The following is a 25,622-nucleotide window of genomic DNA, read 5'->3' on the forward strand; positions in this document are numbered from 1 at the left end:
AATCCACAATCTTGTTTTAGGTGGTGAAAATATTCTTTAGTGAGTCAACATTTTTTAATTGTTAATTGTCCACTGATGGAACAGACTTGGGTAATCTTTGTAATACTTACAATAAGTATGTTCAAAAACGTAAAATATCAGTAAAAATTTTTATCCAAAGAGCCTCTGTAAGATTTTTCTATTAAAAAAAAAATCTGTGTCTAACCACTAAATTTTGACAGACCTCTTCATAGGTTTCCATCAACTTAATTCATCAATTAATTCCATCAATTTTCTTCACATACATATACATAAATACTATATACAACATATTTGAATGGGGATAGATAGATAGATAGATAGATAGATAGATAGATAGATAGATAGATAGATAGACCACTGTTTACTGTAATATTTTTCAAGGAATTAAATTCTACAGAAATCCATAATTACAGTCCATTTGTTTTATGTAATTTCTGCCTGATATTTCATATTTTTATAATCTTCAAAACTTTTATATATAAAGTATATGCTAGTAATAAAAGGAACATTTTTCTACATGTTTTATGGTATGTCTTTATTTTCTGTTGCACCTATATTTACTTCTAATATTTCTGACTACTATTTGTTCTTTTAGGAAAAAGAACTCAGTGAGAGCATTCCTGAAGAAACACTTCATGTTTCAGGAAAATCCATTTCAGAAGAAGACAGGGAAACATTAATTGTAAGCCAAAGAGTAGGAAGAAGTAAGAGACCTAAGAAAGATAGATTATCATGGCCAAAGTTTCAATCAATCAAAAATAAAAAGTTATTGAGGCACAGAAGATCTCATAGTACATCAGATGCATATGAGCCTGCTTTGCAGGATATTTCCCCCACAAGCACGGACACAGAGTCTCAATTTCCACAAGAGGTCCATACCAAAGAGAAAAAAGGAAGCCAAAGGAAGCTGAAGTTCCCTAGCATTGGATTCAGAATGCACAGGTCCAAACCAGAACCACAAGAGAAGCAAAAAAAAGAAATAAAAACTACACTGATCTCTGAAAGAGAAAAAATACATCAATATGATATAAGCCTGGAAAATCCCGAAATTTTAACTGTTGAATATATCACATCTCCTGCCTATGAAATGAAAACAGGGGAGGGACATGAAACTTTAACAAAAGACTTAAAAGAAATTAAAAATGGCATTCCGTCTCATGTAAAACAATGCCCTGAAGTTGAAATAAGCATTAAAAAAGACAAGGAAGCAGCATCAAAATTTAGTGTACCTGAAGTACCAGACATAACAGAGATACCAAAGCCTAGTTTGGAAACTGCTGATTTGAAAGTAAGCCCAACTAAAAAATCACCACAAGCCTCATCAAAATCCCGAAAAAAGAAACAGAAGGGAACAGCAGATAGAAAAGATGGAGAAAGTGGAATTAACATAGACTTGATGAGTCACAGTACTAAAGGATCTGTACAGGTAAAAGGCCTAGAAATTGGCACTGCTAAAGCAGAATTACAGATATCTGAAACATTGGATAAAGGAGAAAAACAAGCAGAAGACGACACACAAATAAAAAATGTTCAGAAAATAAATTATGGAATGTCAGTGCCCAAAAGAAAAGAGACAGAGGCTGACACTACCAAAGAGGGAGGTGACGTTCCACAGTCAGTACCAGAAAAAACAGCTGATATGACTTCAGAGGACAGCAGGAATTTCAGTGTGAAAACTCTTCTGCCAGATGCAGAATCAGATGTATCAACTTGGAAAATACAAATGCCATCATTCAAAGTGGCCAAAGCACCTAAAACAGACATGAAAATAACAAGAGAAGAAAGCAAAGAGGACACAGAAAACAGGGTAAAAAAGGAAATGGTGGAAGAAGATGGAATTCCCACAAGTGACAAAGCCTTCAACACAGAAACTGGAATGAAGAGAGGAGAAAAAGATATAGAGGGGAAAGAAAGCAAATTCAGACTGCCAAAGTTAAAATTCCCTACATTCACCTGGTCAAATACCAAGGAAGAAACAGCCCAACCAGAAGCGCAAGTAAGTGACAGGGAAGTAGAAGTGCAAACCCTGGAAAAAACAGAAGGACTTGAAGTAAGTGGAACAGCTGAAAAAATTATGGTTCCAAGTGCTGAAAGGGAAATGGTAATATCCATAGGAAAAACACATGAAAATGATACAAAAGAAAAAACTGAAGGCCAGATGCCAAGTCCTAAAAAAAAAACTATAAAATCATGCAAAATGGAAATTAAAACTCAGGACACAAAAGGAAAAATATGGAATTCAAAAGCAGATATTGAAATAGAGAAGAGGGAATTCAATAAAAAAACAAAAGATGAAATTTCAGAAGTTACAACAGCTGACATCAAATCTCCCAAGGTGGACATCAGCCTGCCCTCCGTTGATGTCACTCTTCCACAGGCTAGCGTCGACCTGCAGGCACCTGAGGCCTCCCTTTGCCTTGAAGGAGGAGCCAAAGTCCCAGAGAAGGAGGCCGCCGCCAAGACCAAGGACGGCAAGTTCAAGATGCCCAAGTTGGGCATGCCTTCCTTTGGCTGGTCCAGCAGCAGAGAGGCCAAGGGCACCGTGGCCGCCGAGGTGGACGTCAGCCTCCCGGAGGCTCAAGTGACGGTTCCTTCCGGAGCCACCGAAGTGGAGGTGACCCTGCCCACGGCAGAAATCAAAGCGCCGGATGTGGAGGTGACCGTTGAGACGGCCCCGGTAGCAGCAGAGGGTGAGAAAGGCCGCTTCAAGATGCCCGACGTCAAGATGCCCAGCGTCAAGCTGCCCAAAGTCAAAGGTCCCCAGGCGCAGGTCAGCCTGCCCAAGGCCGAGGTCTCGCTGCCCAAAGGCCAGGAGGGCGAAGTCGCCCTGCAGGGCCCCGAGGCCGAAGCCAGCCTGGAGGTGGCCGCTGGCAAAGCGGAGAGCGGCGGTATGAAAATACACATGCCCAAAGTCAAGGTGCCCAGCGTGGTCTTCTCCAAGCCCACCGTCAAGTCTCCCAAACTGGACGCAGACATCAGCCTCCCACAGGCAGAGCTGAAGGCCACCGACATGACTGTCACGGCCCCAGACATCAAGCTGCCCTCCGTCGAGGGCTCCCTAGAGCTCCAGGCACCCGACGTAGACCTCAAAGCACCCTCTGCCGAAGGCAAACTGGAGCTGGAAGGTGCGGGCCTGAAAGGCAAGCTCAAGATGCCCAAGTTCGACAAGCCCAAATTCACAGTGTCCTCGCCCAAGGCCGAGGTGCCCACAGCCGAGGTCAGCCTGCCCAGCGCTGAGGTTGAGCTCCCTTCCACCACCATCACGGCCGGAGGGGAGGGCACCGGCGTGAAGCTGGAGAAGCCCACCCTCAAGATGCCCAAAGCTGACATCAAATCTCCCAAGGTGGACATCAGCCTGCCCTCCGTTGATGTCACTCTTCCACAGGCTAGCATCGACCTGCAGGCACCTGAGGCCGCCCTTAGCCTTGAAGGGGGAGCCAAAGTCCCAGAGAAGGAGGCCGCCGCCAAGACCAAGGACGGCAAGTTCAAGATGCCCAAGTTGGGCATGCCTTCCTTTGGCTGGTCCAGCAGCAGAGAGGCCAAGGGCACCGTGGCCGCCGAGGTGGACGTCAGCCTCCCGGAGGCTCAAGTGACGGTTCCTTCCGGAGCCACCGAAGTGGAGGTGACCCTGCCCGCGGCGGAAATCAAAGCGCCGGAGGTGGAGGTGACCGTTGAGACGGCCGCAGTAGCAGCAGAGGGTGAGAAAGGCCGCTTCAAGATGCCCGACGTCAAGATGCCCAGCGTCAAGCTGCCCAAAGTCAAAGGTCCCCAGGCGCAGGTCAGCCTGCCCAAGGCCGAGGTCTCGCTGCCCAAAGGCCAGGAGGGCGAAGTCGCCCTGCAGGGCCCCGAGGCCGAAGCCAGCCTGGAGGTGGCCGCTGGCAAAGCGGAGAGCGGCGGTATGAAAATACACATGCCCAAAGTCAAGGTGCCCAGCGTGGTCTTCTCCAAGCCCACCGTCAAGTCTCCCAAACTGGACGCAGACATCAGCCTCCCACAGGCAGAGCTGAAGGCCACCGACACCGACATGACTGTCACGGCCCCAGACATCAAGCTGCCCTCCGTGGAGGGCTCCCTAGAGCTCCAGGCACCCGACGTAGACCTCAAAGCACCCTCTGCCGAAGGCAAACTGGAGCTGGAAGGTGCGGGCCTGAAAGGCAAGCTCAAGATGCCCAAGTTCGACAAGCCCAAATTCACAGTGTCCTCGCCCAAGGCCGAGGTGCCCACAGCCGAGGTCAGCCTGCCCAGCGCTGAGGTTGATCTCCCTTCAGCCACCGTCACGGCTGCAGGAGAGGGCACCGGCGTGAAGCTGGAGAAGCCCTCCCTCAAGATGCCCAAAGCTGACATCAAATCTCCCAAGGTGGACATCAGCCTGCCCTCCGTTGATGTCACTCTTCCACAGGCTAGCGTCGACCTGCAGGCACCTGAGGCCTCCCTTAGCCTTGAAGGGGGAGCCAAAGTCCCAGAGAAGGAGGCCGCCGCCAAGACCAAGGACGGCAAGTTCAAGATGCCCAAGTTCGGCATGCCTTCCTTTGGCTGGTCCAGCAGCAGAGAGGCCAAGGGCACCGTGGCCGCCGAGGTGGACGTCAGCCTCCCGGAGGCTCAAGTGACGGTTCCTTCCGGAGCCACCGAAGTGGAGGTGACCCTGCCCGCGGCGGAAATCAAAGCGCCGGAGGTGGAGGTGACCCTTGAGACGGCCCCGGTAGCAGCAGAGGGTGAGAAAGGCCGCTTCAAGATGCCCGACGTCAAGATGCCCAGCGTCAAGCTGCCCAAAGTCAAAGGTCCCCAGGCGCAGGTCAGCCTGCCCAAGGCCGAGGTCTCGCTGCCCAAAGGCCAGGAGGGCGAAGTCGCCCTGCAGGGCCCCGAGGCCGAAGGCAGCCTGGAGGTGGCCGCTGACAAAGCGGAGAGTGGAGGTATGAAAATACACATGCCCAAAGTCAAGGTGCCCAGCGTGGTCTTCTCCAAGCCCACCGTCAAGTCTCCCAAACTGGACGCAGACATCAGCCTCCCACAGGCAGAGCTGAAGGCCACCGACATGACTGTCACGGCCCCAGACATCAAGCTGCCCTCCGTGGAGGGCTCCCTAGAGCTCCAGGCACCCGACGTAGACCTCAAAGCACCCTCTGCCGAAGGCAAACTGGAGCTGGAAGGTGCGGGCCTGAAAGGCAAGCTCAAGATGCCCAAGTTCGACAAGCCCAAATTCACAGTGTCCTCGCCCAAGGCCGAGGTGCCCACAGCCGAGGTCAGCCTGCCCAGCGCTGAGGTTGAGCTCCCTTCCGCCACCATCACGGCCGGAGGGGAGGGCACCGGCGTGAAGCTGGAGAAGCCCTCCCTCAAGATGCCCACAGCTGACATAAAATCTCCCAAGGTGGACATCAGCCTGCCCTCCGTTGATGTCACTCTTCCACAGGCTAGCGTCGACCTGCAGGCACCTGAGGCCGCCCTTAGCCTTGAAGGGGGAGCCAAAGTCCCAGAGAAGGAGGCCGCCGCCAAGACCAAGGACGGCAAGTTCAAGATGCCCAAGTTCGGCATGCCTTCCTTTGGCTGGTCCAGCAGCAGAGAGGCCAAGGGCACCGTGGCCGCCGAGGTGGACGTCAGCCTCCCGGAGGCTCAAGTGACGGTTCCTTCCGGAGCCACCGAAGTGGAGGTGACCCTGCCCGCGGCGGAAATCAAAGCGCCGGAGGTGGAGGTGACCCTTGAGACGGCCCCGGTAGCAGCAGAGGGTGAGAAAGGCCGCTTCAAGATGCCCGACGTCAAGATGCCCAGCGTCAAGCTGCCCAAAGTCAAAGGTCCCCAGGCGCAGGTCAGCCTGCCCAAGGCCGAGGTCTCGCTGCCCAAAGGCCAGGAGGGCGAAGTCGCCCTGCAGGGCCCCGAGGCCGAAGCCAGCCTGGAGGTGGCCGCTGGCAAAGCGGAGAGCGGCGGTATGAAAATACACATGCCCAAAGTCAAGGTGCCCAGCGTGGTCTTCTCCAAGCCCACCGTCAAGTCTCCCAAACTGGACGCAGACATCAGCCTCCCACAGGCAGAGCTGAAGGCCACCGACATGACTGTCACGGCCCCAGACATCAAGCTGCCCTCCGTCGAGGGCTCCCTAGAGCTCCAGGCACCCGACGTAGACCTCAAAGCAGCCTCTGCCGAAGGCAAACTGGAGCTGGAAGGTGCGGGCCTGAAAGGCAAGCTCAAGATGCCCAAGTTCGACAAGCCCAAATTCACAGTGTCCTCGCCCAAGGCCGAGGTGCCCACAGCCGAGGTCAGCCTGCCCAGCGCTGAGGTTGAGCTCCCTTCCGCCACCATCACGGCCGGAGGGGAGGGCACCGGCGTGAAGCTGGAGAAGCCCACCCTCAAGATGCCCAAAGCTGACATCAAATCTCCCAAGGTGGACATCAGCCTGCCCTCCGTTGATGTCACTCTTCCACAGGCTAGCGTCGACCTGCAGGCACCTGAGGCCGCCCTTAGCCTTGAAGGGGGAGCCAAAGTCCCAGAGAAGGAGGCCGCCGCCAAGACCAAGGACGGCAAGTTCAAGATGCCCAAGTTCGGCATGCCTTCCTTTGGCTGGTCCAGCAGCAGAGAGGCCAAGGGCACCGTGGCCGCCGAGGTGGACGTCAGCCTCCCGGAGGCTCAAGTGACGGTTCCTTCCGGAGCCACCGAAGTGGAGGTGACCCTGCCCGCAGCGGAAATCAAAGCGCCGGATGTGGAGGTGACCGTTGAGACGGCCCCGGTAGCAGCAGAGGGTGAGAAAGGCCGCTTCAAGATGCCCGACGTCAAGATGCCCAGCGTCAAGCTGCCCAAAGTCAAAGGTCCCCAGGCGCAGGTCAGCCTGCCCAAGGCCGAGGTCTCGCTGCCCAAAGGCCAGGAGTGCGAAGTCGCCCTGCAGGGCCCCGAGGCCGAAGCCAGCCTGGAGGTGGCCGCTGGCAAAGCGGAGAGCGGCGGTATGAAAATACACATGCCCAAAGTCAAGGTGCCCAGCGTGGTCTTCTCCAAGCCCACCGTCAAGTCTCCCAAACTGGACGCAGACATCAGCCTCCCACAGGCAGAGCTGAAGGCCACCGACACCGACATGACTGTCACGGCACCAGACATGAAGCTGCCCTCCGTCGAGGGCTCCCTAGAGCTCCAGGCACCCGACGTAGACCTCAAAGCACCCTCTGCCGAAGGCAAACTGGAGCTGGAAGGTGCGGGCCTGAAAGGCAAGCTCAAGATGCCCAAGTTCGACAAGCCCAAATTCACAGTGTCCTCGCCCAAGGCCGAGGTGCCCACAGCCGAGGTCAGCCTGCCCAACGCTGAGGTTGAGCTGCCCTCCGCCACCGTCACGGTCGCAGGAGAGGGAACCGGCGTGAAGCTGGAGAAGCCCTCCCTCAAGATGCCCAAAGCTGACATCAAATCTCCCAAGGTGGATATCAGCCTGCCCTCCGTTGATGTCACTCTTCCACAGGCTAGCGTTGACCTGCAGGCACCTGAGGCCGCCCTTAGCCTTGAAGGGGGAGCCAAAGTCCCAGAGAAGGAGGCCGCCGCCAAGACCAAGGACGGCAAGTTCAAGATGCCCAAGTTCGGCATGCCTTCCTTTGGCTGGTCCAGCAGCAGAGAGGCCAAGGGCACCGTGGCCGCCGAGGTGGACGTCAGCCTCCCGGAGGCTCAAGTGACGGTTCCTTCCGGAGCCACCGAAGCGGAGGTGACCCTGCCCGCAGCGGAAATCAAAGCGCCGGATGTGGAGGTGACCGTTGAGACGGCCTCGGTAGCAGCAGAGGGTGAGAAAGGCCGCTTCAAGATGCCCGACGTCAAGATGCCCAGCGTCAAGCTGCCCGAAGTCAAAGGTCCCCAGGCGCAGGTCAGCCTGCCCAAGGCCGAGGTCTCGCTGCCCAAAGGCCAGGAGTGCGAATTCGCCCTGCAGGGCCCCGAGGCCGAAGCCAGCCTGGAGGTGGCCGCTGGCAAAGCGGAGAGCGGCGGTATGAAAATACACATGCCCAAAGTCAAGGTGCCCAGCGTGGTCTTCTCCAAGCCCACCGTCAAGTCTCCCAAACTGGACGCAGACATCAGCCTCCCACAGGCAGAGCTGAAGGCCACCGACACCGACATGACTGTCACGGCACCAGACATCAAGCTGCCCTCCGTCGAGGGCTCCCTAGAGCTACAGGCACCCGACGTAGACCTCAAAGCAGCCTCTGCTGAAGGCAAACTGGAGCTGGAAGGTGCGGGCCTGAAAGGCAAGCTCAAGATGCCCAAGTTCGACAAGCCCAAATTCACAGTGTCCTCGCCCAAGGCCGAGGTGCCCACAGCCGAGGTCAGCCTGCCCAGCGCTGAGGTTGAGCTGCCCTCCGCCACCGTCACGGTCGCAGGAGAGGGAACCGGCGTGAAGCTGGAGAAGCCCTCCCTCAAGATGCCCAAAGCTGACATCAAATCTCCCAAGGTGGATATCAGCCTGCCCTCCGTTGATGTCACTCTTCCACAGGCTAGCGTTGACCTGCAGGCACCTGAGGCCGCCCTTAGCCTTGAAGGGGGAGCCAAAGTCCCAGAGAAGGAGGCCGCCGCCAAGACCAAGGACGGCAAGTTCAAGATGCCCAAGTTCGGCATGCCTTCCTTTGGCTGGTCCAGCAGCAGAGAGGCCAAGGGCACCGTGGCCGCCGAGGTGGACGTCAGCCTCCCGGAGGCTCAAGTGACGGTTCCTTCCGGAGCCACCGAAGTGGAGGTGACCCTGCCCGCGGCGGAAATCAAAGCGCCGGAGGTGGAGGTGACCGTTGAGACGGCCTCGGTAGCAGCAGAGGGTGAGAAAGGCCGCTTCAAGATGCCCGACGTCAAGATGCCCAGCGTCAAGCTGCCCAAAGTCAAAGGTCCCCAGGCGCAGGTCAGCCTGCCCAAGGCCGAGGTCTCGCTGCCCAAAGGCCAGGAGGGCGAAGTCGCCCTGCAGGGCCCCGAGGCCGAAGCCAGCCTGGAGGTGGCCGCTGGCAAAGCGGAGAGCGGCGGTATGAAAATACACATGCCCAAAGTCAAGGTGCCCAGCGTGGTCTTCTCCAAGCCCACCGTCAAGTCTCCCAAACTGGACGCAGACATCAGCCTCCCACAGGCAGAGCTGAAGGCCACCGACATGACTGTCACGGCCCCAGACATCAAGCTGCCCTCCGTCGAGGGCTCCCTAGAGCTCCAGGCACCCGACGTAGACCTCAAAGCACCCTCTGCCGAAGGCAAACTGGAGCTGGAAGGTGCGGGCCTGAAAGGCAAGCTCAAGATGCCCAAGTTCGACAAGCCCAAATTCACAGTGTCCTCGCCCAAGGCCGAGGTGCCCACAGCCGAGGTCAGCCTGCCCAGCGCTGAGGTTGAGCTCCCTTCCGCCACCATCACGGCCGGAGGGGAGGGCACCGGCGTGAAGCTGGAGAAGCCCACCCTCAAGATGCCCAAAGCTGACATCAAATCTCCCAAGGTGGACATCAGCCTGCCCTCCGTTGATGTCACTCTTCCACAGGCTAGCGTCGACCTGCAGGCACCTGAGGCCGCCCTTAGCCTTGAAGGGGGAGCCAAAGTCCCAGAGAAGGAGGCCGCCGCCAAGACCAAGGACGGCAAGTTCAAGATGCCCAAGTTCGGCATGCCTTCCTTTGGCTGGTCCAGCAGCAGAGAGGCCAAGGGCACCGTGGCCGCCGAGGTGGACGTCAGCCTCCCGGAGGCTCAAGTGACGGTTCCTTCCGGAGCCACCGAAGTGGAGGTGACCCTGCCCGCAGCGGAAATCAAAGCGCCGGATGTGGAGGTGACCGTTGAGACGGCCCCGGTAGCAGCAGAGGGTGAGAAAGGCCGCTTCAAGATGCCCGACGTCAAGATGCCCAGCGTCAAGCTGCCCAAAGTCAAAGGTCCCCAGGCGCAGGTCAGCCTGCCCAAGGCCGAGGTCTCGCTGCCCAAAGGCCAGGAGGGCGAAGTCGCCCTGCAGGGCCCCGAGGCCGAAGCCAGCCTGGAGGTGGCCGCTGGCAAAGCGGAGAGCGGCGGTATGAAAATACACATGCCCAAAGTCAAGGTGCCCAGCGTGGTCTTCTCCAAGCCCACCGTCAAGTCTCCCAAACTGGACGCAGACATCAGCCTCCCACAGGCAGAGCTGAAGGCCACCGACACCGACATGACTGTCACGGCACCAGACATGAAGCTGCCCTCCGTCGAGGGCTCCCTAGAGCTCCAGGCACCCGACGTAGACCTCAAAGCACCCTCTGCCGAAGGCAAACTGGAGCTGGAAGGTGCGGGCCTGAAAGGCAAGCTCAAGATGCCCAAGTTCGACAAGCCCAAATTCACAGTGTCCTCGCCCAAGGCCGAGGTGCCCACAGCCGAGGTCAGCCTGCCCAACGCTGAGGTTGAGCTGCCCTCCGCCACCGTCACGGTCGCAGGAGAGGGAACCGGCGTGAAGCTGGAGAAGCCCTCCCTCAAGATGCCCAAAGCTGACATCAAATCTCCCAAGGTGGATATCAGCCTGCCCTCCGTTGATGTCACTCTTCCACAGGCTAGCGTTGACCTGCAGGCACCTGAGGCCGCCCTTAGCCTTGAAGGGGGAGCCAAAGTCCCAGAGAAGGAGGCCGCCGCCAAGACCAAGGACGGCAAGTTCAAGATGCCCAAGTTCGGCATGCCTTCCTTTGGCTGGTCCAGCAGCAGAGAGGCCAAGGGCACCGTGGCCGCCGAGGTGGACGTCAGCCTCCCGGAGGCTCAAGTGACGGTTCCTTCCGGAGCCACCGAAGTGGAGGTGACCCTGCCCGCAGCGGAAATCAAAGCGCCGGATGTGGAGGTGACCATTGAGACGGCCTCGGTAGCAGCAGAGGGTGAGAAAGGCCGCTTCAAGATGCCCGACGTCAAGATGCCCAGCGTCAAGCTGCCCAAAGTCAAAGGTCCCCAGGCGCAGGTCAGCCTGCCCAAGGCCGAGGTCTCGCTGCCCAAAGGCCAGGAGGGCAACGTTGCCCTGCAGGGCCCCGAGGCCGAAGCCAGCCTGGAGGTGGCCGCTGGCAAAGCGGAGAGCGGCGGTATGAAAATACACATGCCCAAAGTCAAGGTGCCCAGCGTGGTCTTCTCCAAGCCCACCGTCAAGTCTCCCAAACTGGACGCAGACATCAGCCTCCCACAGGCAGAGCTGAAGGCCACCGACACCGACATGACTGTCACGGCACCAGACATCAAGCTGCCCTCCGTCGAGGGCTCCCTAGAGCTCCAGGCACCCGACGTAGACCTCAAAGCAGCCTCTGCCGAAGGCAAACTGGAGCTGGAAGGTGCGGGCCTGAAAGGCAAGCTCAAGATGCCCAAGTTCGACAAGCCCAAATTCACAGTGTCCTCGCCCAAGGCCGAGGTGCCCACAGCCGAGGTCAGCCTGCCCAGCGCTGAGGTTGAGCTGCCCTCCGCCACCGTCACGGTCGCAGGAGAGGGAACCGGCGTGAAGCTGGAGAAGCCCTCCCTCAAGATGCCCAAAGCTGACATCAAATCTCCCAAGGTGGACATCAGCCTGCCCTCCGTTGATGTCACTCTTCCACAGGCTAGCGTTGACCTGCAGGCACCTGAGGCCGCCCTTAGCCTTGAAGGGGGAGCCAAAGTCCCAGAGAAGGAGGCCGCCGCCAAGACCAAGGACGGCAAGTTCAAGATGCCCAAGTTCGGCATGCCTTCCTTTGGCTGGTCCAGCAGCAGAGAGGCCAAGGGCACCGTGGCCGCCGAGGTGGACGTCAGCCTCCCGGAGGCTCAAGTGACGGTTCCTTCCGGAGCCACCGAAGTGGAGGTGACCCTGCCCGCAGCGGAAATCAAAGCTCCGGAGGTGGAGGTGACCCTTGAGACGGCCCCGGTAGCAGCAGAGGGTGAGAAAGGCCGCTTCAAGATGCCCGACGTCAAGATGCCCAGCGTCAAGCTGCCCAAAGTCAAAGGTCCCCAGGCGCAGGTCAGCCTGCCCAAGGCCGAGGTCTCGCTGCCCAAAGGCCAGGAGGGCGAAGTCGCCCTGCAGGGCCCCGAGGCCGAAGCCAGCCTGGAGGTGGCCGCTGGCAAAGCGGAGAGCGGCGGTATGAAAATACACATGCCCAAAGTCAAGGTGCCCAGCGTGGTCTTCTCCAAGCCCACCGTCAAGTCTCCCAAACTGGACGCAGACATCAGCCTCCCACAGGCAGAGCTGAAGGCCACCGACACCGACATCAATGTCACGGCCCCAGACATGAAGCTGCCCTCCGTGGAGGGCTCCCTAGAGCTCCAGGCACCCGACGTAGACCTCAAAGCAGCCTCTGCCGAAGGCAAACTGGAGCTGGAAGGTGCGGGCCTGAAAGGCAAGCTCAAGATGCCCAAGTTCGACAAGCCCAAATTCACAGTGTCCTCGCCCAAGGCCGAGGTGCCCACAGCTGAGGTCAGCCTGCCCAGCGCTGAGGTTGAGCTGCCCTCCGCCACCGTCACGGTCGCAGGAGAGGGAACCGGCGTGAAGCTGGAGAAGCCCTCCCTCAAGATGCCCAAAGCTGACATCAAATCTCCCAAGGTGGATATCAGCCTGCCCTCCATTGATGTCACTCTTCCACAGGCTAGCGTTGACCTGCAGGCACCTGAGGCCGCCCTTAGCCTTGAAGGGGGAGCCAAAGTCCCAGAGAAGGAGGCCGCCGCCAAGACCAAGGACGGCAAGTTCAAGATGCCCAAGTTCGGCATGCCTTCCTTTGGCTGGTCCAGCAGCAGAGAGGCCAAGGGCACCGTGGCCGCCGAGGTGGACGTCAGCCTCCCGGAGGCTCAAGTGACAGTTCCTTCCGGAGCCACCGAAGTGGAGGTGACCCTGCCCGCAGCGGAAATCAAAGCGCCGGAGGTGGAGGTGACCCTTGAGACGGCCCCGGTAGCAGCAGAGGGTGAGAAAGGCCGCTTCAAGATGCCCGACGTCAAGATGCCCAGCGTCAAGCTGCCCAAAGTCAAAGGTCCCCAGGCGCAGGTCAGCCTGCCCAAGGCCGAGGTCTCGCTGCCCAAAGGCCAGGAGGGCAACGTTGCCCTGCAGGGCCCCGAGGCCGAAGCCAGCCTGGAGGTGGCCGCTGGCAAAGCGGAGAGCGGCGGTATGAAAATACACATGCCCAAAGTCAAGGTGCCCAGCGTGGTCTTCTCCAAGCCCACCGTCAAGTCTCCCAAACTGGACGCAGACATCAGCCTCCCACAGGCAGAGCTGAAGGCCACCGACACCGACATCAATGTCACGGCCCCAGACATGAAGCTGCCCTCCGTGGAGGGCTCCCTAGAGCTCCAGGCACCCGACGTAGACCTCAAAGCAGCCTCTGTCGAAGGCAAACTGGAGCTGGAAGGTGCGGGCCTGAAAGGCAAGCTCAAGATGCCCAAGTTCGACAAGCCCAAATTCACAGTGTCCTCGCCCAAGGCCGAGGTGCCCACAGCCGAGGTCAGCCTGCCCAGCGCTGAGGTTGAGCTGCCCTCCGCCACCGTCACAGTCGCAGGAGAGGGAACCGGCGTGAAGCTGGAGAAGCCCTCCCTCAAGATGCCCAAAGCTGACATCAAATCTCCCAAGGTGGACATCAGCCTGCCCTCCGTTGATGTCACTCTTCCACAGGCTAGCGTTGACCTGCAGGCACCTGAGGCCGCCCTTAGCCTTGAAGGGGGAGCCAAAGTCCCAGAGAAGGAGGCCGCCGCCAAGATCAAGGACGGCAAGTTCAAGATGCCCAAGTTCGGCATGCCTTCCTTTGGCTGGTCCAGCAGCAGAGAGGCCAAGGGCACCGTGGCCGCCGAGGTGGACGTCAGCCTCCCGGAGGCTCAAGTGACGGTTCCTTCCGGAGCCACCGAAGTGGAGGTGACCCTGCCCGCAGCGGAAATCAAAGCGCCGGATGTGGAGGTGACCGTTGAGACGGCCTCGGTAGCAGCAGAGGGTGAGAAAGGCCGCTTCAAGATGCCCGACGTCAAGATGCCCAGCGTCAAGCTGCCCAAAGTCAAAGGTCCCCAGGCGCAGGTCAGCCTGCCCAAGGCCGAGGTCTCGCTGCCCAAAGGCCAGGAGGGCGAAGTCGCCCTGCAGGGCCCCGAGGCCGAAGCCAGCCTGGAGGTGGCCGCTGGCAAAGCGGAGAGCGGCGGTATGAAAATACACATGCCCAAAGTCAAGGTGCCCAGCGTGGTCTTCTCCAAGCCCACCGTCAAGTCTCCCAAACTGGACGCAGACATCAGCCTCCCACAGGCAGAGCTGAAGGCCACCGACACCGACATCAATGTCACGGCCCCAGACATGAAGCTGCCCTCCGTGGAGGGCTCCCTAGAGCTCCAGGCACCCGACGTAGACCTCAAAGCAGCCTCTGCCGAAGGCAAACTGGAGCTGGAAGGTGCGGGCCTGAAAGGCAAGCTCAAGATGCCCAAGTTCGACAAGCCCAAATTCACAGTGTCCTCGCCCAAGGCCGAGGTGCCCACAGCCGAGGTCAGCCTGCCCAGCGCTGAGGTTGAGCTGCCCTCCGCCACCGTCACGGTCGCAGGAGAGGGAACCGGCGTGAAGCTGGAGAAGCCCTCCCTCAAGATGCCCAAAGCTGACATCAAATCTCCCAAGGTGGACATCAGCCTGCCCTCCGTTGATGTCACTCTTCCACAGGCTAGCGTTGACCTGCAGGCACCTGAGGCCGCCCTTAGCCTTGAAGGGGGAGCCAAAGTCCCAGAGAAGGAGGCCGCCGCCAAGACCAAGGACGGCAAGTTCAAGATGCCCAAGTTCGGCATGCCTTCCTTTGGCTGGTCCAGCAGCAGAGAGGCCAAGGGCACCGTGGCCGCCGAGGTGGACGTCAGCCTCCCGGAGGCTCAAGTGACAGTTCCTTCCGGAGCCACCGAAGTGGAGGTGACCCTGCCCGCAGCGGAAATCAAAGCGCCGGAGGTGGAGGTGACCCTTGAGACGGCCCCGGTAGCAGCAGAGGGTGAGAAAGGCCGCTTCAAGATGCCCGACGTCAAGATGCCCAGCGTCAAGCTGCCCAAAGTCAAAGGTCCCCAGGCGCAGGTCAGCCTGCCCAAGGCCGAGGTCTCGCTGCCCAAAGGCCAGGAGGGCGAAGTCGCCCTGCAGGGCCCCGAGGCCGAAGCCAGCCTGGAGGTGGCCGCTGGCAAAGCGGAGAGCGGCGGTATGAAAATACACATGCCCAAAGTCAAGGTGCCCAGCGTGGTCTTCTCCAAGCCCACCGTCAAGTCTCCCAAACTGGACGCAGACATCAGCCTCCCACAGGCAGAGCTGAAGGCCACCGACACCGACATCAATGTCACGGCCCCAGACATGAAGCTGCCCTCCGTGGAGGGCTCCCTAGAGCTCCAGGCACCCGACGTAGACCTCAAAGCAGCCTCTGCCGAAGGCAAACTGGAGCTGGAAGGTGCGGGCCTGAAAGGCAAGCTCAAGATGCCCAAGTTCGACAAGCCCAAATTCACAGTGTCCTCGCCCAAGGCCGAGGTGCCCACAGCTGAGGTCAGCCTGCCCAGCGCTGAGGTTGAGCTGCCCTCCGCCACCGTCACGGTCGCAGGAGAGGGAACCGGCGTGAAGCTGGAGAAGCCCTCCCTCAAGATGCCCAAAGCTGACATCAAATCTCCCAAGGTGGATATCAGCCTGCCCTCCATTGATGTCACTCTTCCACAGGCTAGCGTTGACCTGCAGGCACCTGAGGCCGCCCTTAGCCTTGAAGGGGGAGCCAAAGTCCCAGAGAAGGAGGCCGCCGCCAAGACCAAGGACGGCAAGTTCAAGATGCCCAAGTTCGGCATGCCTTCCTTTGGCTGGTCCAGCAGCAGAGAGGCCAAGGGCACCGTGGCCGCCGAGGTGGACGTCAGCCTCCCGGAGGCTCAAGTGACGGTTCCTTCCGGAGCCACCGAAGTGGAGGTGACCCTGCCCGCAGCGGAAATCAAAGCGCCGGATGTGGAGGTGACCGTTGAGACGGCCTCGGTAGCAGCAGAGGGTGAGAAAGGCCGCTTCAAGATGCCCGACGTCAAGATGCCCAGCGTCAAGCTGCCCAAAGTCAAAGGTCCCCAGGCGCAGGTCAGCCTGCCCAAGGCCGAGGTCTCGCTGCCCAAAGGCCAGGAGGGCGAAGTCGCCCTGCAGGGCCCCGAGGCCGAAGCCAGCCTGGAGGTGGCCGCTGGCAAAGCGGAGAGCGGCGGTATGAAAATACACATGCCCAAAGTCAAGGTGCCCAGCGTGGTCTTCTCCAAGCCCACCGTCAAGTCTCCCAAACTGGACGCAGACATCAGCCTCCCACAGGCAGAGCTGAAGGCCACCGACACCGACATCAATGTCACGGCCCCAGACATGAAGCTGCCCTCCGTGGAGGGCTCCCTAGAGCTCCAGGCACCCGACGTAGACCTCAAAGCAGCCTCTGCCGAAGGCAAACTGGAGCTGGAAGGTGCGGGCCTGAAAGGCAAGCTCAAGATGCCCAAGTTCGACAAGCCCAAATTCACAGTGTCCTCGCCCAAGGCCGAGGTGCCCACAGCCGAGGTCAGCCTGCCCAGCGCTGAGGTTGAGCTGCCCTCCGCCACCGTCACGGTCGCAGGAGAGGGAACCGGCGTGAAGCTGGAGAAGCCCTCCCTCAAGATGCCCAAAGCTGACATCAAATCTCCCAAGGTGGACATCAGCCTGCCCTCCGTTGATGTCACTCTTCCACAGGCTAGCGTTGACCTGCAGGCACCTGAGGCCGCCCTTAGCCTTGAAGGGGGAGCCAAAGTCCCAGAGAAGGAGGCCGCCGCCAAGACCAAGGACGGCAAGTTCAAGATGCCCAAGTTCGGCATGCCTTCCTTTGGCTGGTCCAGCAGCAGAGAGGCCAAGGGCACCGTGGCCGCCGAGGTGGACGTCAGCCTCCCGGAGGCTCAAGTGACAGTTCCTTCCGGAGCCACCGAAGTGGAGGTGACCCTGCCCGCAGCGGAAATCAAAGCGCCGGAGGTGGAGGTGACCCTTGAGACGGCCCCGGTAGCAGCAGAGGGTGAGAAAGGCCGCTTCAAGATGCCCGACGTCAAGATGCCCAGCGTCAAGCTGCCCAAAGTCAAAGGTCCCCAGGCGCAGGTCAGCCTGCCCAAGGCCGAGGTCTCGCTGCCCAAAGGCCAGGAGGGCAACGTTGCCCTGCAGGGCCCCGAGGCCGAAGCCAGCCTGGAGGTGGCCGCTGGCAAAGCGGAGAGCGGCGGTATGAAAATACACATGCCCAAAGTCAAGGTGCCCAGCGTGGTCTTCTCCAAGCCCACCGTCAAGTCTCCCAAACTGGACGCAGACATCAGCCTCCCACAGGCAGAGCTGAAGGCCACCGACACCGACATCAATGTCACGGCCCCAGACATGAAGCTGCCCTCCGTGGAGGGCTCCCTAGAGCTCCAGGCACCCGACGTAGACCTCAAAGCAGCCTCTGCCGAAGGCAAACTGGAGCTGGAAGGTGCGGGCCTGAAAGGCAAGCTCAAGATGCCCAAGTTCGACAAGCCCAAATTCACAGTGTCCTCGCCCAAGGCCGAGGTGCCCACAGCCGAGGTCAGCCTGCCCAGCGCTGAGGTTGAGCTGCCCTCCGCCACCGTCACAGTCGCAGGAGAGGGAACCGGCGTGAAGCTGGAGAAGCCCTCCCTCAAGATGCCCAAAGCTGACATCAAATCTCCCAAGGTGGACATCAGCCTGCCCTCCGTTGATGTCACTCTTCCACAGGCTAGCGTTGACCTGCAGGCACCTGAGGCCGCCCTTAGCCTTGAAGGGGGAGCCAAAGTCCCAGAGAAGGAGGCCGCCGCCAAGATCAAGGACGGCAAGTTCAAGATGCCCAAGTTCGGCATGCCTTCCTTTGGCTGGTCCAGCAGCAGAGAGGCCAAGGGCACCGTGGCCGCCGAGGTGGACGTCAGCCTCCCGGAGGCTCAAGTGACGGTTCCTTCCGGAGCCACCGAAGTGGAGGTGACCCTGCCCGCAGCGGAAATCAAAGCGCCGGATGTGGAGGTGACCGTTGAGACGGCCTCGGTAGCAGCAGAGGGTGAGAAAGGCCGCTTCAAGATGCCCGACGTCAAGATGCCCAGCGTCAAGCTGCCCAAAGTCAAAGGTCCCCAGGCGCAGGTCAGCCTGCCCAAGGCCGAGGTCTCGCTGCCCAAAGGCCAGGAGGGCGAAGTCGCCCTGCAGGGCCCCGAGGCCGAAGCCAGCCTGGAGGTGGCCGCTGGCAAAGCGGAGAGCGGCGGTATGAAAATACACATGCCCAAAGTCAAGGTGCCCAGCGTGGTCTTCTCCAAGCCCACCGTCAAGTCTCCCAAACTGGACGCAGACATCAGCCTCCCACAGGCAGAGCTGAAGGCCACCGACACCGACATCAATGTCACGGCCCCAGACATCAAGCTGCCCTCCGTCGAGGGCTCCCTAGAGCTCCAGGCACCCGACGTAGACCTCAAAGCAGCCTCTGCCGAAGGCAAACTGGAGCTGGAAGGTGCGGGCCTGAAAGGCAAGCTCAAGATGCCCAAGTTCGACAAGCCCAAATTCACAGTGTCCTCGCCCAAGGCCGAGGTGCCCACAGCCGAGGTCAGCCTGCCCAGCGCTGAGGTTGAGCTGCCCTCCGCCACCGTCACGGTCGCAGGAGAGGGAACCGGCGTGAAGCTGGAGAAGCCCTCCCTCAAGATGCCCAAAGCTGACATCAAATCTCCCAAGGTGGACATCAGCCTGCCCTCCGTTGATGTCACTCTTCCACAGGCTAGCGTTGACCTGCAGGCACCTGAGGCCGCCCTTAGCCTTGAAGGGGGAGCCAAAGTCCCAGAGAAGGAGGCCGCCGCCAAGACCAAGGACGGCAAGTTCAAGATGCCCAAGTTCGGCATGCCTTCCTTTGGCTGGTCCAGCAGCAGAGAGGCCAAGGGCACCGTGGCCGCCGAGGTGGACGTCAGCCTCCCGGCGGCTCAAGTGGCACTTTCCTCAGGAACCTCCGTCATGGACGTGACATTTTCTGATTCTGAGATCCCAGCACCCAACTTTGATGTTCACCATGATTCTTCCACTTTTAAAGAGGATGACGTTGGAAAACCTAAATCTTCTCTGTTCAGAATGCCTAAAATTTCTCTTTCTAAAAGTTTCAAACCTCATGCTCACAGCCAGTCTGGATGTGATGTTTCTGTTTCAGAAACTCCTTGTTATTCTTTAACAGAGGAAGCTTCATATGTACCTTCTGAGAGTGTTGAACCTAAGGGTTTTTCTGACGTTAAAGGAGAGAGTGTATCTAAAAGTACAAAATTCAGAGTTCCTAGCATTGGTTTCTCTAAATCTGAAGTGACTTCATCTAAAATTGATCTGGAGTCCTCATTACAAAAGGGGGATGTTACTCTTACTAAATACCAAATTAATCTAACAGAATCGGAATCAAAAATAGCATCTCTTGCTGATGAAAATCTTTCAGATTTTGAAATTTTAAGTGAAGATGGTTCTGAGGAGCAAGGAGGTTTCAAGCTAGAGGGAAAAACCACATCTGCTGAAATATCTTTGGTTGACACAGAGGTCACAGTTAAAATTCCTAAATTCCGAAAACCAAAATTCAGAATTCGGTCTAAGGGAAAAGCATCTGAAAGTGACATTGCTTCCAACGTGGAATCTGAAATTTCCAAGGCAAGGATAACATCTGATACGACTGGTCCTGATAAAAAACCAGCTCAAATCCCTGATGCCCATCTTGGTGTAAAGTTGCATAAACCTTCACTTGAAGTTGTTCTGGATACACCAACAATTGATCCTAATCTTTCACCAATGGAGGTTACCTTGCCAAACTTAGAAGCAGAAATCCATGACCCAGATTTAGAGTGCAAGGCAGAACAGGAAGTAGTTACAGGAGAAATGGGTACTGAGGAGAAAGAAAACAAATTTAAATCATCAAAATTCAAACTGCCTTCATTTAGGTGGTCACCAAAGAAAGAAGCTATTGCTCCTTCTCATGTTGAGGGACATCTGGAAGGACCCACTTTGTCTACCTTATCTGGAGACATGGGATCTGAATTAACTTTTCCTACTCCTGAGAATCAATACCTTCATGAAGAATTTGATACAACAGAAAAAGGTGGTGAAAAGGCCAAAGCCAAGAAGTCCCAATTTACCATGCCGAAGATCTCATTCCCTAAAATTAAGGGTCAGAAAGTGCAGGTCTCTCTGCCTGTACTGGAAACTGATGTTTCTGGACCCAAACAAGAAAAAGAAGGTTTTTCTGTTCAGAAATCTGAGAAAGGAAGTAGTGGAGAAGTTGCAGGACTGGGCATAAAAGTGCCTGAAGTTACAGTCCCAACTTCAGAATTTTCCAAACCAGAAGCCAAAGCTCCCAAAATAGAGATGGATATTAGCATGCCTACAGGTGAGGTCAAAGTTCCTACCTGTGAAGGAGATGATCTGACACTGAAATCAGCTGCTGCTAATGCCAGCCTCCCCACCTCAGATATTAAGATGATACCTGAAGGTTCGCTTGAGGTGAAGAGTCCTGACATAAGTGTTGAAAGAACATCAAGTGAAATTGCTGTGGGTGATGTAGAGATAAAAGCTGAAGGTTCTGAAGGGAAAACAAAAATGTCTAAATTCCAAATGCCAAAGGTAGGAATTACACTTTCCAAAGGGAAAGGGTCAGAAAAGGATGTTGGCCAATCCAAATCAGAAGTCAAGGTTCCCCAACTAAAAGCAACAGTAGAAATATCTGACATTGCTGTTGAAGCCCCAGACTTGAAGGTAGAATGTGGCACAGAAACAAGAACTTACAGTCCTGAAGGCAAAATTATCAAAACTGACAGTAAGACCTCAGAGGCTGATGTTCACCTCCCATCAGCTGACATTCCTATTCCAAAACCAGACAGTGATATTCAGGATACAGATGCAGCAGTAAAGATCAAGGGGGAAATAAAGCAAGATGGAGATGGGGAAGAGAAAGAAGGACATTTCAAAATGCCTAAATTCAAACTGCCATCCTTCAGTTGGTCACCAAAGAAGGAAGCAAGTGTTAAATCTGATTCTGGAGCAAATTTGGAAGACCAAATGACATCTGTCATGTCAAGCAGAATAGACACAGAAGTGAAAGAAACTGCAACTGATGATCAAGGTAGTGGGGCAGACCTTGATCTGGAAATATCTGCAGGAAAAGTTGAACAAAAAAGTCCAATTAAAAAGCCTCAATTTGTCATGCCTAAAATTTCACTCTCCAAGATCAAGGTTCCAAAATCTCAAAAAGTTGAAACTGATGCTACTCTTCCTAAAATAGAAATAGAAGGTGATGATTCTATTAAGATACCTGATATAGAAAAGAGTCATCCTGAAGGGACTGAAGAAGGGGCACAAATCAGCATAAAACTGGCTGACACTACAGTCCACACTCTGGAGTTTTCCAGAGTAGAAACTGAAGCCTCTAAAACTGAAATAACAGTCAGCTCAGCAAAGTTTGATGCTTCTTTGACTCCCTCGGAGGGGAGCTTTCAACAGGTTGACTTAAAAATAAGTTCTACCAAGGAATGTAACATTCAAAAAACAGGTACTAAGCTCCCCACAGGAGAAGCTTCAGTTGATTTGAAGAGCCCTGATATATTAACAGAAAGCTCATCGGTTGTGGATGGAAGAAAAGTGAAATTGGAAGGTCCTGAAGGGAAGATTAAAATGCCCAAATTCCAGAAGACAAAGTTTGGAATCTCCCGAATAAAAGGGAAAGTCCCAGAGACAGAGATCAGCTCTCCAAAAATAGAAGCCGAGCTACCCCAACTAAAAACAACAAAGGAAATTGCTGACATTGCTGTGGGAGTTCCAGCATCAGAACTTATATCTGATATGTCAGATCCCGGAGGAGTTGATGGTAAGATAAAAACACCCCAAGCTCTGACAGGTGGCATTGAAGATGCAAAGGTAGACATAAGCAGCCAGTCAGTGTCTAAACCAAAGACAGAGGGAGTTAGTGAGAGTCTTGAGGAGAAGGAAATCAAATTAAAAGAACATGAAATAAAAGCTGAAGAAGTTCAGACTGAAGAACACCAGGGATGGTTTAAAATGCCAAAATTCAGAATACCTGCATTTGGCAGGTCATCCTTAAAGGAACAGAAAAGTGATGCCAGTATTGAAGGAAGTATGGAAAAAGCTCAGGCAACTATTCCTTCTGCTAAAGTACAAACTGAAACAAGTGTTCCTGAAAATACCTTCTCATTACCACATGCAGTGGCTGAAATTACTGTTGGAAAAGAAGGGATTCAAAAATTAGGAGATTCTGTGAAGACTTCTAATGTTACCTTGCCAAAGATTGAAGGACATATTTCATTATCCGCAGAAAGAACAGATAGTAGAGTGAGTCTTCCAAAAACTGAAACTTATGCAGATGTAGTTAAGCGCAGTGCTGAGGGACATACTTCAGAAATCACAGTGTCTGCAGCAGAATTGTCTAAATCATACCCAAGTGCTTCAGACACTGACAAAGACAGGAGTTCAACAAATAGGTTTCCTACGTGTACTCTGACGTCTCCAGAGCATAAAGGCAAATCACAGGATATAAATGTCCAAAAGGTAGAAAGTTCTGTGAAGTTAGAGACATCAGGGGTAGGATGCAAGCCATCATCAGCTGAAATTACTCTGGATGCAACACAGAAGAAAATAGATGCTAATCTTCCAAAGGAAGAGCTAGATATTCAAAACAAAGAGGCAGCAATCAAAAAAGGAAAGATAAAGGGCGAGGTGAAAATCATAGGAAAAGACAGTGAAGAAAGTCAGTTAAAAAGGACTATGTGTGAATGGTCTACAACAAAAGGGTCAGAAGATGGTACTTATGTTACTGCTAAACTGGAAGATCTGAAGGTAGAAGTTCCAACATTGAAGACGGATGTTAAAATTACTGGAGTAGATCCTGAAATGAAATTTTGCGTGAAAAGTGTTGAAAAGGATGTGTCTGCAGGAGTGGAAGTGCAAGTAGAAGACAGAGCAGAAACAAGTAAAATTAAAGCATACAAGTTTAAGATTCCAAGGTTTGGAATGTTGCATTCTGAAATCAAGGGGTTTGAAGATGATACCAGTTTGCCAAAGTCAGAAGCTGATTCAGCACCTGAAAGTGAAAGAGACACAGCAGAAATGCAGTTACAAAAACCAGAAGGATTGACTGGCCTGAAAAGTACAGGTATAGATTGTATAGAAGCATCTGCCAGAATAATAGGGGAAACAGTGGCCCAGACACAAGGTGTCCCAGAAGTAAGTGTAAGAATTCCCAAACTAAAAATACCAAGATTCACTTTCAGAACTCCCCCAATTGAAGCTGATGTTTTACTGTCAAAAGTAGTAACAGATCCAAAGGGATCTAGTACTGACATTGAAATTGTGCAACTGCAAGCAAGCTCTGCTATCCCTGAAGAAACACCAGGAGCTGTAGAGGGGGGTATTCAAAAAGCAAAAAGCAAAATTTTAACACTGACTGAACCTGACATTAAAACAGCACAAATGACAGCTACCATAGAGTCCTCCCTTTCAAGAGCAGGGCAAGACATTCATTGGTCTTACACAGAGGGCCAAGAAGTAAGTGAAAAAATAGAACCTGAACATGTTGCTATTGAGCGGTGTGAAATTTATACTACTGAAATAGTGAAAGAATCAGAGATTCTGTCATCAGAGGTCAAAACTGCTGCTTTGGGATTCTCATTGCTCAAGGCCAAGTTGCCTGAATCTCACAGTGATTTAGATGTGCTGGTCCAGCAGCCATCTCCAACAGGAGATGCATCAGTGAGAAAACCTACAGGTGCTGGTGAAAGCTTTGGAGTAGCAGCACAGAGAACTGGCAGTGCTGAGCTTAAACTATCTGACAAACCACACCTTGGGTCTGAAGAATCTAGAGGAAAAGTAAGTTTGTCAAAGTTAAAAACATCTGCTGCTGAAGTAAAGGGTTCCAGTAAACTTGAAGAGAGTTTTCCTGGTAAATCACCAGAGGGAATAACTGCAGCTCCTCTCTCTGAAGATGAAGATGTAGTTGAAGCAATGGAAGGTGAAGAAAAAGACATAACCAATGAGAAAGAAAAGACTGATAGTAAAAGATCTCCTGGAAGATTTAAATTTTGGCTTCCAAGTATTGGCTTTTCATCTTCTGGGGATGAAACAAGCGCAGATGCAAAAGCAGAAACAAAAAAGTCAGTTCCAGAAGATGTGAAACCTGCTGACACATCAGATGATTCCTCTAAGCAGGCTGAAAAAGCTGGATGGTTTAGATTTCCCAAGCTTGGTTTCACATCTCCTTCCAAAAAGGCTAAGTCTGTTGACAAAGAAGAGGTGGGTCATAAAGAGGGGAGACTCTCAGATGAAGATAGCCCAACAGATAAGCCAGATGTGTTTTTTGATGCTCAAGAAAGCTTATCACCTAAAGAAACAGGAGAAGGTGAAAAAGCTGAAACTGACGGGGCCTCATCTATTGTGACATCTTCAGCAAGAACTGAACTAATCTTGTTGGAGGAAGAAAAAGATAGTAAATCTAATATTGTTAGAGATACAGCCAAATGAAGGTTGCATTTTCTCAATCCTCAATGAAAACAAAATCATCCACAGAAGAGAATGTTTTCCTAATTTTCTACTAACTGAATATTTAAACCCAAGGCTGGTATTCATGAAAACGCTTGAACAAATTTTAAAGTACATGGATGTACTAGATTGTACACTAATAAAAATAATTATTTCTTCATATCTACCCCAAGGGTAACAATTAGGACAGGTGCAGATGAGCTCATAGGTTGAGCAAAGTCTCAGTAGATACCAGAACCATGAAAGTAAATCATTGAAAGGCTCAACGATACCAAAAGACTTGTGAAAGAGGCTTCTCAAAACACACAGTTATATTTAGATTACAAATTATTTCCAGAATGGGCTCTAAACTAAGTATTATGAGAACTATACTTACCTGTTTAGATTTTGGAACTCTCCGATCTACTTTTGCTTTGTTATTAAAATATTTTTTCTTTATTTCAGCTAAGGTAGTATGTATATTCCACAAACATTTTAAAATATAAAATAAAAATTAAATATTAGTGTAGAGAGACTAATGCTTTGCCTCTTCTTCTCTTTTCATTTTTTTTATTATTGTGGCAGGTCATATTTAGCCTTACAATAATTTAAAAAAAAGAACAGCAAAAACCAACATAATAATTTCAAGACCAAAAAACATGTAACTGAATCATGTTTGTAAGATACCAGAATAAAACATGCTTACAAAAAATATTATTCAAATGTGGATAAATAAATTTTAATGTATATACTTATGGGAGAGTTAAATGCTTAGAATGATCTGCCACACTGGTGGAATTGCTTCAGAGATTTTCTGGGAAAGGAGGTGTATATAATTATTTGCTCCTTTGTTTATATTAACGCTTCTCTCAAGTGCACGATGGAAACCAGGGTGCATATGTGACAGCCTTCACATGTACCATTAAAACACTGTCTGTATTCTTAATTCACAATAAACTCACTATATGAATAATAACTTGAGTAGCGTGAGTTACTGACATTTCTGATTTGGAAAATCCCAGCTTAAATTTGCAACAGTTTGCATATACTTTGTGTATTTAATGAGAGCACAACTCCTTAATGTAAGGGCAATGGAGACTTTTGACTCCAAGTTGAATCATAGAATATGTTGAGTCAGAAGGAACCTGTTGGGATCCTTGAGTCCCACTCCTGGCCCTGCACAGGACACCCCAGGACTTCCCCCATGTGCGTGAGAGCATTGTCCAAAGGCTGCCTGAACTCTGTCAGGCTTGGG

The 25,622-nt window shown here is 53.9% G+C and overlaps 1 protein-coding gene across 1 annotated transcript in view; it reads left to right on the forward strand.

Moving 5' to 3' along the window:
- Positions 1 to 25,334, forward strand: part of AHNAK2 (AHNAK nucleoprotein 2) — a gene marked incomplete at its 5' end in the record, with an annotated part of 75,468 nt that extends 50,134 nt beyond the window's left edge. Inside the window, 3 exons of the mRNA XM_084208277.1 lie at positions 617 to 4,321; positions 6,290 to 7,351; positions 9,326 to 25,334. Coding sequence (XP_084064403.1) covers positions 617 to 4,321; positions 6,290 to 7,351; positions 9,326 to 24,370 — 19,812 coding nt within the window. The 3' untranslated portion in view covers positions 24,371 to 25,334. The remainder of the gene's footprint in view (positions 1 to 616; positions 4,322 to 6,289; positions 7,352 to 9,325) is intronic.
- Between the last annotated feature and the right edge of the window lie 288 nt (positions 25,335 to 25,622).

Source organism: Fringilla coelebs (assembly GCF_963513975.1).
Source record: "Fringilla coelebs genome assembly, chromosome: 6".
NCBI classification, from domain to species: Eukaryota; Metazoa; Chordata; class Aves; order Passeriformes; family Fringillidae; genus Fringilla; species Fringilla coelebs.